At 42.5% G+C, this 12,894-nt stretch overlaps 1 protein-coding gene across 2 annotated transcripts; it reads left to right on the top strand.

Moving 5' to 3' along the window:
- Nucleotides 1–2,579: 2,579 nt before the first annotated feature.
- Nucleotides 2,580–12,374, top strand: LOC102056647 (pancreatic alpha-amylase-like). Of its 2 annotated transcripts, XM_055724340.1 has the most exons (12): nucleotides 2,580–2,731; nucleotides 3,539–3,625; nucleotides 5,195–5,410; nucleotides 6,950–7,096; nucleotides 7,934–8,131; nucleotides 9,487–9,717; nucleotides 10,634–10,767; nucleotides 10,855–10,977; nucleotides 11,092–11,191; nucleotides 11,389–11,510; nucleotides 11,623–11,748; nucleotides 12,067–12,374. In XM_055724340.1, exons 3-12 carry the CDS (start codon nucleotides 5,243–5,245, stop codon nucleotides 12,254–12,256), a joined length of 1,539 nt encoding a protein of 512 aa, XP_055580315.1. In that variant the 5' UTR covers nucleotides 2,580–2,731; nucleotides 3,539–3,625; nucleotides 5,195–5,242; the 3' UTR covers nucleotides 12,257–12,374. The 2 variants fall into 2 exon arrangements, with proteins under 2 accessions (XP_055580315.1, XP_055580316.1); XM_055724341.1 differs by lacking the exon at nucleotides 3,539–3,625 and having other exon boundaries at nucleotides 2,581–2,731.
- Nucleotides 12,375–12,894: the final 520 nt, after the last annotated feature.

Below are 12,894 nucleotides of genomic sequence, written 5' to 3'. Positions count from 1 at the left end.
AACAGTCCAATTTTAACTATGCAGCATGTTCTAGATTCAGAGTATATATTCATATCCATATGCACCTCCTTAAGCGTGATGTTTAGCTGTTAGTGTTTCAGGATGAAAAGATAAGATTAAGGATAATCTAATTTGGTGTAATTTTTTTTTCTTGTCTTGGAGACCGAGCACAAGCACTAGTGCACTGCTGTGAATCTGTATTATGAGTTTAGGTATTCGTTTTTTTCCTCAATTAACTCCCATTGTTCATCCACATTTTGGAAAAATATCACTATTGAGACTGAAGTCGTTGTTAAACCCGTGTAGGTGTGGTTCTTGCCCTGTTGAACTATGTTTAATAAAAAAAGCTGTGGAAGTCACACAGTAAGATTAGTTACATACTGGGAAGATTAGTATAACATTGTAAAAACCATGTGGGAAACATTGCAATGACATTTACTTGGCAAGAGTCCAGTGGATTTAAGGAGGAAATTATTTCATAAAATATTAATTCGTAGTTGATGGTGAGGTAACAGGCTTGTGTAAAGACTTTTTCTGTCATCGTTACAGCTGCAAACAGCCTAAATCACTGGTATTGCTTGCTGAACAAAAATAAGTGTATCTTTGCTGGTTTTTCAATATGAACTGGCTTAGCAGATTACTTTGAAATGCTTTTACTGGAATTTTTAGCTTATTTGCTATGTTCCCATGTGGACTGTGTAGTTGTTCATTGTTTTATTTTACCTGTATTTGGAATAGTAGGCTGGAAAAAATACACTGAGAGAGGAAGTGTTATGGGAACTTCTGAATGGCTTATGAAGCTTAGAAGACAGAAAAAAGTGGCGGTAAAAAAAAGTTTTGAGTGCTCTGTGGCCATTCCATTATGAAAAAAGCTAAGTTGTGTTCCGGGGGAGTGGGGGGGTGGTATCTTACTAAAATACAAGTAACACATACTCTCCACCATCCTGTATTGATACCGATCAAGAAAACTGCAATCTGTTCCAGAGAACTCTATAAAAGGTAAAGCTTTCATTCCTTTCAATTAACTGGGGTTTTGTGTGCCCATTTCTGCAAGTTGTTTTGTTTTGTCTTTTCCTTGGAATGTTCTGTTGTGGTCTGGTATTTCTGACTTCTCTTTTTGTTGTTGTTTAACAGGTCATTAGGGCCACCTTCCGAGATCATGCATAAGCAGTGAATGCAAATGCAGGCTTATTTCACAATTTCTTCATTAGCTAATGACATAGAGACACAGCAATGTTTCTTATTCAATTAAACTTTTCAGCACTCATATTACCATAATTTTCAAGGTGAGGCTGACTCAGATAATGTAACAATGATGTTTACTATAGTACTCTTGTATAAATTGAATCCTTGATCTAGCAAAGATCTTGTGATAGCAGAAGCTAAATTCTGTGTATTTTCAATATGAGAGTTTGTGTGCCTTGTCAGAATTTTCTTTGAAAGAAGGTCGTTCTAACAGGCTTTCATCTAAAGAGATGGATTTTAAGAAAGCATGCACGTTTCTCCAGTGTCCTCAGTGTGAGTTTCATATATAAGGCTCATCTTCAATTCCAGTCTTTTGGGTGTGTTTTCCTCAAACTTCTGAGTGTTACAGACTTAACTATATGGTAATGTAAAGAGATTTTTGTTTTGAGAAGGTAAGAATGTCATCTGCAAAGTGGAGCTGAATGAAGAGTTTCTAGCTGAATTCTCTTTGTGACTGTAATAACTTGGAAAGTTCACTAAGACCTTTCACGTGTTACGTAGTCTGCAGCTTTGGTTTTCCTTTGTATCTTTGGAAGTTGGCAGTCAAGAGGGGATCTCCTGTCAAACTGAGAATCACTTTTGCTTTAATTATTGTCTAGGACACTTGCAACTGTTTCCAGTCTATTCCTTAAATGTATCTCCCTAGTTGATACAAGACTGATGCGAACACACTTGCCATTGTAAAAACTTCGGTTTTCTTAGGTAGCTTACATGGCTGCTGTTCCTGTTGTAGGACCAAACACTTGAGCCTTGCCGTGCTTACCTGAGTCTTCTCTTCCAGGCTAGCAAGCAGCTTTGGGGTTGAGATCCTTTTATGTTGTGTACAGACAAATATTTAATTTGGTTTTGACTGTTCCCAGAAAAAGAGGCAGTATTCTGATGACAAACTTAGTTTATTTTGTATGACCCAGCCACTCTAGCAACATTAAAGTAGAAAATACTAGCCATTCCACTGTGGCCTTCAAAGATACGGAACCCTTCCTTGTGCTACCACATCTTTGGTCTGTATCTGGATGGAGCTGCTTTACAAAGCTTTGCAACTCAATGTATTGCACATAAAACGCGCTATAATAGAGGAAATATGCAACACATTGAGTTAAAGTACAGAGCCAAGGTATTAAAATACTGCATAAAAAGCCAACAAAGTTCATCTTCTATGCAGAGCAGCAGGGTAACAGCGAGGTGGTGCTATACTGAGACACAAATGCTTTAAAAAAAAAAAAAAGTCTATGCAGAGAGATTTCCTTTCTCGGGTCTCGAGAACAAATATGTTCCGGAATGTGACTATATCTTGAACCAACGTGTCGACACAATCACGTGTACTACAAAGCTCTCGGCTAGCCCGGCTTGTTTAGCGCTGCAGCCGCGCCGGCGCGGGGCTCCCGGGAGCGCCGGCCCCGCCCCGCGGCAGGGCCCGGGCTGATGGCGGCCGGGCCGTGCGCTGGTGCTGCAGCCCGCGGGGAGCGGCTCGGGCTGGCCCCGACACGTACGTACCGAGTGCCGCTGCCGCCGTCGGTGCGGTTACTGCCCGCAGTGCTGGCGAGGGTTTGTGGGGGGGCAGAGCTGCGCCCGGCCGGAGCTGTGTAGGGGGCAGCGCCGGGTCCCTAAAGGAGGTGCCGGAACGCGAAACGCTGCAGCTCCGGGGGAGGTTCTGTGGGGAGCAACTAGAAATTCACATGGGAACTGTTCCCCTCTAACAGCTTTTTAACATCTGAAGCTTCAGCAGGCCTGCGTCAGGCCTCCGGCAAATCTAAAAATTGCAGCTAGTGTTTTGGACGTAGTCTAAAAATTGCAGCTAGTGTTTTGGATGTAGCAGCTGAGTTTCATACTGCAGAGTTTAACCCAGCGAAGGCAAGCTGACCTGAGTGCTCACGCTGCCCGAGACAGCAATAGCATTCATTCTTCAGAAACAATCCTCTCCAACGTTCCTTGGCTTGCAGCCAGTTGTGCTCTCTTCTATAGAGGAATACAGGCCTCTTAATTTTTTCCAAGTTTCAAAAGCATTTTGAAGCTAGAGCCTTCAGAGTGTGTTAGGGATTTCAGCATCTCCGTTCTCTAGTCATTGCTTGTACTGAAGCCTCAGCAGCCATAAACCATTTCGAAGAAATAAAAAACTGCATAGTCTCTTCAAGCACTCGGCCTTGGAGCTGGTTGGGCCAAAATATATTGTTCTTACTGCTTTGTGTACTTACTGCTGTTAGTAAAAATTGCCCATCTGATAAATGTCTTCTCTCGTCAGAGAAGATCAAACTTCCTTAGCTTGCTCTCTGTTAATATATTTTCTTCCTACCAGGGCAAAGCACCATTCTTTCATGAAGATGGGAGCACACATAACAACTGCTTATGACTGAAATTGACACACCTTCCTGAAGAGCTACAAGTAAATAATGCCATTAAAATTATTTTGTTTACAAGCAGAAACCCAAGCTAAATTTACCAAATGATTCATTCTAAATAACTCTGGCTGCCTGTCAAGTACAGTGACAGCTGATAGCAACAGGCTCTGGAATGTAGATTCTACACTTTATAAACTGATGTGTTTGGTGCTTGAATTTGCTCCAAGGCGTTCAGCTCCACTGACAAGAGATACGGATTGTCTTCTCATTGAAATAAAAATGAGGCTTGTTTTGTAGAAGTCATGCAAGGTTTTACATAAACTTTTGTTTGGGTTTCTGTATAATAGCAGGCTGGAGTTTTCAGCAGTGCATTCCCAACGTGTATTAAGTCAGGAAAGGGTGCAGGTTTCTTTCATATAGCAAACCCAAAGGCCTTTGTGTTCCTGTTTAAACAGTCAGGGAAGTGTTTTGTGTACCCTATAATGGCACCCAGGAGTCTCCTTCCTTCTTTGCCCTGCCTTGTTTCTGTGTTAAGGTAGCTTTTTACAAAGAGTAGATACTTAGAGGAAAGTAACAAGATTCTGTGTTTTGTTATTTAAGGGAAGTAGTAGTTCAGCCTTTCATTTGCAAAAGACCTCCTTGTAGCACTACTTTGTATTTCAGGCTCTCTAAATGAACTACTAAATGTGAAGAGTGTAAAATGAGATCCTAAATAGTGTAACAAACCTTGGTAGTTGCTTAACTTGTGGTTTGTTCTAAGTCGTACCTCTTTAAATGAGAAAAAGGAGAGGCAATTTTAATAGGCTTGCCATCTGTGTTCACATATAAGTAAATAAAAACGTGATACGATTGGGGTAGTTCCTAGCCTAGCTGATCATAATAAGGTGATGCAGCTGGGTTTCCTCCTTCAGTGCATTCTCAGAACTCTGTGCCTGGGCACAGAGAAGGAGACGACTTAGTTATAGAGCTTCACGCCACTTGTATCCTCTGCATGCCATTGCACTGTTTTCTCTGGGAGAAGAATATCTTAATGCAAATTGTACAGGTGTACAGAAATTAAACATTTAGCATTTCTGGTTATGAGTCAGTATAGTCACTTCTGTATCTGAGAGATCTAAGATCAGGGCTGTTGTTTGAATGATAGATGTCATGCATATCCCAAGCAACAGACTCGCATATATTAGACCTGCAAAGTATGTGGGGATTTGTGGCAACTCATGATGAGAAACACGTTGCTTCTCCGAGGCCTAAATATACACAAGTTATGGTAACACAGCTTGGAAAAAAAGATGCCTTTCAAGGATCAATAGGAATATAAAATATTGAACATTAAAATAAGAAATAGAATGTCCATTTTGGTTTATATAAGTACTGCTTTGCCTTTTGGGGTTGTTTTTGGCTTTATACTAATAAAGATACAATTTTGCACAATAGAGAAAGCTTGTATTAGCCAAGATCTGAATTTTAACTTCAGGAAAACAAAGTTACCATTAGTATGAGAGGTTGGTATGGCTTAGCTAGAATGCAGTTCTCAAAATGGGAATCAAGCAAAGTTAAATAAATATGATGCCAGAGAATTTCAAATGTGTATTTTGTACTTTACCCTCCTCCAGGACCACAAACAGGCAGTAAGAAGAGCGCAACCGATCGCAGAGCACAAGATGAGTATCTTTTTTCTGCTGTTAGTTGTAGGAGTTTGCTGGGCACAGTACAGCCCTAACGCGCTCTCTGGGAGGACGTCTATTGTACATCTCTTCGAATGGCGCTGGGCGGATATTGCTCTGGAGTGTGAGCGCTATTTAGCTCCTAATGGATTTGGAGGAGTTCAGGTATTTGTTCCTATCAGTAGGTAGTAAAATTGCTGCGTAGATGATAATGTGTTTTTCAGAGAAAATGTTTAATTCACCAAAGGACAGGTACAGAGAAAGAAAAATAGAAATTGGTAATGGAAGTAGTAAATGCTGACAAATATATTCAACCATCACCATGTAGCGTGAATTTATTTCATTGCTCTAAAGTGCATGTTTTCTGCTCTGTGCTGTTACATTTAGATGAATTGGAATTGCATATCGCGGGCTAAATTTTTATTTTTTTTTTAATACTGCTGTGGAGTAACCTACATTTATCTGCTTGTTATTATTTAAATCTAGGGAAGCTCTTAAGAGCTAGATAAACATAAAATGACTGGGAAAAAAGGGCTCCCAAAGAGAATACAAAATGCCGAAGGTTTTGTGTAAATGCATTTAAAAGGCTGCTAATTGTGTTCACCCAAACTAAAGCACGGTGTTAGAGTAAGCCATTGAGAGACCCTTCTTTGCAGGAACCTGGTGCAAGCAGGCAGAAATGAACTGAACACAAGTTCTTTGATGGAGGTGTGTCAATGTGAATCTGTTCCATCCGAGCAACAGACATGTGTTCCTATGGAACCAGTAACGTCAGGGGTGGGGCTACAGCTGCAGAGCAGTCACCTGTTCAACTATTTCAGTGTCTTTGTCAGATTGCTCAGGAAAAGCTGGTAAGAGAAGTCTGCCTGTCTCTTGTAGGCCAGGAGCCTGCAACCTGGCCTGCGTGAGAACTTTCCCGTAATTTTTAAATGATACATCTTTTCTTTGCAACCTTCTTTCCAGGCACGCAGGCCTGATTGACTTTAAACTGATTTCTCAGACTATGGTATATGCTTGGATATCGTTTTAACTCCTGCTGTGACAGGGTCTCAGAAAGTTTTGTTCAGATGCAGGCGTGCTGAGCTGGGCACAAAGGGATGGCAGCACGAAGCAGGCTGCAGCTTAGGGATCTTGGTAAGAAATAGTGGGGTCAGGCAGTTAGTTATTTCCAGAGATTTGAAGGTAGTAGCAAAACTTTATTGCCTGAAAAGTATCCTGGAAAAAGTCTATAAAAAGAAGTAGTATAGATTATCTGGAAACTGTGACAAGTCTCACATCAAAAATGCTTTTATCCAAAACATTACAAAAATGGGAAGTTGGATCAATTTTAAGGGCAGATTAAGTCTGTTGTTCTGCAGTCAATTTTTAACATGATTCAGGGCTGTCTCTACTGGCCTAGTCCTTCAGATTTCAGACTCTTCTTTAGATCTTTAAGGCCTGCATTCATGAAGATAATAGGACACTCTGTCCATGGACCTCATTTCTATAGTATGATTCTTACCTGCTGAAGGTCCAGGCCTAAGTCTTTTTTTCCAGCCCACTGCAGTGTAGGTGGAGGATACTGAAGATCTACATGGGTTAGGTATTTTGAGTGGCTTCCGCTAAAGGGACCTGATTTTCTATTTTTGTGTTCTTTCTCTAACAATACTGGGGAAACAAACCATATCAGTATCGTGTTACCAAAAGACACCATCTTATTCACAGATTTCACCTCCAAATGAAAATGTTATCATTACTGACCCCTGGCAACCATGGTGGGAAAGATACCAGCCTGTCAGCTACAAGCTGTGCACACGATCTGGAAATGAAACTGAATTTAGAGACATGGTGACCAGGTGCAACAATGTTGGAGTAAGTGCTTGGAAAACCTTCTGGTGTTAACAATGCAAGCACGTAGACAACTGGTAATTTAGAATGGAAGATGTAGTAGCACTGGAGTAAAGATGAGGATTATTTTTTTTTTTTCCATAGAATCATAGAATAGTTTGTTTTGGAAGGGACCTTATAAAGGTCATCTAGTCCACCACCACCACCCCCACCACCCCCCGCAATGAGCAGGGACATCTTCAACCAGACCAGGATGCTCATAGTCCTGTCCAACCTGACCTTGAATATTTCCAGGGACAGGGCATCTACCACATCTCCAGACAACCTGTTCCAGAGTTTTGACACCATCATTATAAGAAATTTCTTCCTTATATCTAGTCTAAATCTACCCTTTTTTAGTTTAAAACCATTAGCCCCTGTCCTGTTGCAATGGGCCCTGCTAAAAAGTTTTTCCCCGTCTTTCTTATAAGCCCCCTTTAAATACTTTAATACTGGCCCTTGGTGCAGCCATGCTGGCTGTCTCAAATCACCTCCTTGTCCTTCGTGTGCTTTAGCATAGCTTCAAGGAGGATTTGTTCCATGATCTCCTCAGGCACAGAGGTGATGCTAACAGATAACTTCACAGGGTCCTCCTTTGTACCCTTTGTAAAAACGGGCACAATGTTACCTGCATATTTGTTGAGATGTATGTTGTATTACCATTGTTATATGTAAATAAAAGAGTAATATTTTAAATAAAATGATGGGGGAAGAAAGCAAGCAGAGGTAGGGTGATAGGGCAGGAGTTGAGAGAGGGAACTTTAATTAGTGGTGCTGTAGGAAATGGCTTTCTCAAATTAAATTGTGAATACTGTTCTCTAGGTACATATTTATGTGGATGCAGTAATCAACCACATGTGTGGAGCTCATGCTGGTGCTGGCAGCCATGCTACTTGTGGGAGCTATTTCAGTGCAAAGACTGAAGATTTTCCAGCTGTGCCTTATTCTGGCTGGGACTTCAATGATGGTAAATGTAAATCTAGAAGTGGAGACATTGAGAATTATCATGATATATCTCAGGTAAACCTAGAACTATACATATATTTCTCATGTACATCTGTTCCTGGGCTGTGGTTTCTTTGCTCCCCTTTTCTGGCAGACCTTTTAAAAAAGAAAAGAAAACAAAAACCTCCATGGAAAGCCATCCCAATTGATAACCGAGGTCAGCGTTGCTATTGGGAACACTGCTTGTTAAAGGGATCGCTCTACTTGAGCCAATGGCTCAATTTCAGATTTAGACGAATGTGCTTAGGTACTTTGTAGGTAGATTTAAAGCTTATAAAATCTGTTTAGGGATTATCTTGTGTGGGTTTTTTGTGTTTTAAACAAGATAAAGGTAAGAGTGATTATTTGCCTTTTCGTGTAAATTGGAAGTTGTGTTTGGTTTCAGTTTCAGAGGAGAGAGATTAGGATTGCACAAAGACAAATAATAATGCTAAAATCTTGAAACTGGACCTTCTGTTTCCTCGGAGACCCTGTTACTCTCTGTCAGATTACGAGGTCAGGACTTCAAAACTACCATAGAATGAAATGTTATTTTTTAAAGATAAGATCCCATCTTTCTTGAATAATGTCTTATGCCTTTCAAATGCATGTGGTCTCTCCTGAATCTCGGTTAAGGGGAGAGAGGTTTTGGAGAAATGGCAGCAGAAGGGGAGACTTTAAATGCCGCTGAATTCTTCAGCAGATCTACAGGAGCATCTGTACAGCCTGTTCCTTAGTATGGTTTGCAACATGGGCTGACGCAGCTTGCTCTCTCTGGGCAGGTGTGCATAGCCACAGAAACCCCTTGTAAGAGCAGTTAAAAAAAGGCATTTCAGTATATTCAGCGTACGCTTGAAGTATCCTTTTGATGCAAATGGTGCCCACCGTTTTGTATTTAGAGGAAATCAAGGCAAAAAGGGGGCAGAAAACAGGGTTTAATGTTTCACAAGGCTATAACAACTCAAGAATTTTAACGGATTTAGAAGTATAACTTCTAGAGATCTTTCCCACATCAGAGAAGAAATGAGTGCCCTTGCAATAGTGATTAATCTGTTTGTCAATACTCTGGAGTGAGAATAATGTGTCATGTTTTTGCCCTTTGCTTGCATTAAAAAGCTGGTGATAGATTTAATGGTTTGACTGTCTGTTACAATCCTTCAGCACCTACAGCTGTGTAAGCTGGGTGAATGCAGACTTCTTAGCGCTCCTTCTGTGTAGATGACTGTCCAAGGTGATTGTCCAAGGCAAAGTTATGTGTGATGAACAACAGCTAGTGAAATTTTTATTTGGTGTGGCATCACGCAGGTAACAAAATCCAAACCGTCTGTAGAACGCTACTGCGTTTAGTTTATTAGGTGAAAAAAATGTTTAATTTCAGATTTTTTCTACAGGTCCGAGACTGCCGCTTGGTGAGCCTTCTTGATCTGGCCCTGGAGAAGGACTATGTCCGCTCAAAAGTTGCTGAGTACATGAACCACCTCATTGATATTGGTGTAGCAGGCTTCCGAATTGATGCTGCCAAGCATATGTGGCCGGGGGACCTGAAGGCAGTTTTAGACAAGCTGAATGACCTAAACACGAAATGGTTTTCTGCAGGAACTAAACCTTTCATTTACCAGGAGGTAATCTTTTTTTTTTTTTTTCTTTTATTTCAGTCGTACTTTACAAACTTCTTTCTTGCAGGCACGGTATAGACTCAGTCCCACATGGGAGGCGATGCTTTGCCTGAGCTGGGCCGGAGCAGCTCTCGGACTTGTAGACCTGTAGCTTCTAGACCTGTAGCACTTGTTGCTGTGATTTAATAACCATAATATAGAAATACCTAATCTGCCCACAAATGCTAATGGACAGTTATTTTGGACCTTCTGTAACTAAGTCTACCTGGAAATTTGACTTGCTGTGGATTCTGTTGCATCAAAGTTAGTGTAAAAATTCTATTGATTTGAAAAAGAGATGTTGCTGCTCCCCAAATTTTAAGTTCTGGAGAATTCATTGCAACAGAAAGTAGAAATAGTGATTATGGTCTGAAACATGGTTTTCCAATGGCATAGCCTTGTTAGTTGACATTCCAAGTTTGTGTTTTACATTTGGGTAACAATTCCTAACAAGCAGGTAATTGTTGGTTTCCGTCAGCAGGAGGTAAAGTTGCTGGACACATTTTATTAAGTCAATACGTGGCCTGCAAGGTTTAGGGCAAACAGTCGGACATTCTTTAGCTACACGGAGAAATGAGGTTGCCCGTGTGCTGGAAGCAGAGACGTTGTTGGCTACACTAAACGTGAAGTTGGTACGGCCCGAGTCTTAATGATGCGACAGTGATCAATGAAGGTGAGGAGAATTAGGATGGAGATGGAGAACAAGCTCACCGCTAGGCTGAGATCAAATGAAGAAAATAGCTTTAAATGCAGTTTTTCGAGTAAGCCAACTAATGCGTTTAGCTCGAGTAGTGCCTCTTCCTTAAAACAGTGTCTCGGGCAATGCCTTGTACTTGTCTGGTGTTTTGAAGCAGAAAGGAACGCTCTGTCTTTCCTGTACCAGGTGATTGACCTGGGTGGAGAGCCGATCAAAGGCAGCGACTACTTTGGAAATGGCCGAGTGACAGAATTCAAATATGGTGCGAAACTGGGGACGGTGATCCGCAAGTGGAACGGGGAAAAGATGGCGTACTTAAAGTAAGGATGAAGATGCTGCAGCTTACGGGGGGTACGCTGGGCACACGTGTTGACAAGGCAGCTTCAAGTCTTTGTGTTTTTGGCTAGGAACTGGGGAGAAGGCTGGGGCTTTGTGCCTTCCGACAGAGCCCTGGTCTTTGTGGATAATCACGACAACCAGCGGGGCCACGGGGCTGGTGGAGCTTCCATTCTAACGTTCTGGGACGCCAGGTAAGGGGTTGTTCCTGCCCGGGCGATGCTGCTTGCTTTTCCTCGTTTGTCTATCTGTTCTCTGGCACAGTTTCTCTTTCCACGTCTCATTACTTGTTTTTGTCTAACGAACAGGCTTTATAAGATGGCAGTTGGTTTCATGCTTGCTCATCCATATGGGTTCACGCGTGTGATGTCAAGTTTTCGCTGGCCAAGAAACTTTGTCAATGGACGGGTAAGCTGGTACATGCTGAAGATGCATTCACGGTGAATAAGGATCAGGACGGGGCCAGAGTAGCAGTCCAGTGCATTTAAATTTGTTAGGTGACTTCTCTGTCCCATGTTGGACCTAGCAGATGGCAATTTGATGGTCCATCTAGGTTTTCTCTGCATTTCCAGTAAGAAGTATTAAACTTCTCCTTTTAATTACAGGACGTCAATGACTGGGTTGGACCGCCGAGTAACGCGGATGGATCAGTAAGGCCCGTTACAATCAATGCAGACACTACCTGTGGCAACGACTGGGTTTGTGAACATCGCTGGCGTCAAATAAAGTAGGGACACTGTGGGGGAAAATAGCGAGCAAAAGCAGTTGCTTTTGCTTCCTGTTCCTTCTGGGTTCAGAGCTCTCGCGGGCGCAGTGACAGCCGTTCCTTGCGTTTTCAGGAACATGGTCATCTTCCGTAATGTGGTGGACGGTCAGCCTTTCTCCAACTGGTGGGACAACGGCAGCAATCAAGTGGCTTTTGGTCGTGGTAGTAAAGGCTTCATCGTTTTCAATAATGACGACTGGTAAGTCCGTGGGTGGGACCATGTCCCCAGAGAGGAGCACAGCAGCGCTCATCAGCCATCCCGATGGGGAGGGGAACGTCCCTTTCTCCTGATGAGCGCAATCACTGCAGCTTGAGCTGGAGTCTTTCAATTGCACACCAGGACTAGAGAGCCAAAATGGGAGCACAGGGAATGAAGCATGGGTTGGACGAGAAAGGTCACACTTTACATTGCCCTACAAAGTGAGGGATTAGTGTCAAGTTCAAAAAGTCCCCTACCCAGTTTGAAATACCTGTTTTGAAATCGGTGGGTAAACAGCGTTTGTTTATTTTCACGTAGGGATCTGAACATCAGTTTGCAAACGGGACTGCCTGCTGGTACCTACTGTGATGTTATTTCTGGAGAAAAGGAAGGCAACACATGTACTGGAGAACAGGTCTATGTTTCCGGAGACGGGATAGCTCGTTTCCACGTTAGTAACAACGCTGAAGATCCATTTGTTGCAATTCATGTTAATGCTAAGTTATAACTTGGGAGAAATACCTTTCTCGACTTGGTGTGTGCATTACTGTTCCCCCATATGTTGTTCACTGGTACTTGAGCCTGAGCAATTCTCTGTATCTAGTGAATTAAAAATGGCAATCAAATTGAAGAGTAATGTTTTTTTCCTGTAATGACTTGGATTGTAACTTTATCACATGATAACTTGTGGCAATGCAGCGGTAGATTTCAAGGCAACGCAGCACTCCATTTCCCCCATCACAGAAACGGAGGGGGGAGATCAAAGAAAGTAAATAACAAGAACCCAAACCAGCACCCGGGCAAGTCAAAATGCAGTATTTCCAAGGCCAATACCTGCACACACACCTGCGTCCCAGAGCAGCCACGTTGCGGGCACTCAGCAGTGGGCAGTGCCTACGCACACAGGCAGTTTGTCTGTTTCTTGCCACCAAGCAAACGCAGGGTCTGGGTCAGCAGAGGAAGCTGGGCTGTGCCGATCAGTTATTCCAGCCTACGTCACCAGTGAAGCCAGTGGGTTGCCTGCTTCACAGTCAGCTTGTGCCTGTGCAAAGCAAACCCACGGATCTTCCACCGTCAGCCCCAATGCCTGGTGCACACCAGTGTTCACGGGGGCTGTTTCGAGGTGTCCGAGAGGCACGCTGCGTG

Source organism: Falco cherrug, chromosome 12 (genome assembly GCF_023634085.1).
Source record: "Falco cherrug isolate bFalChe1 chromosome 12, bFalChe1.pri, whole genome shotgun sequence".
Lineage (NCBI taxonomy): Eukaryota > Metazoa > Chordata > Aves > Falconiformes > Falconidae > Falco > Falco cherrug.
The sequence above is the reverse complement of the archived record's forward strand: the minus strand, read 5'-3'. Positions and strand labels throughout refer to the sequence as shown.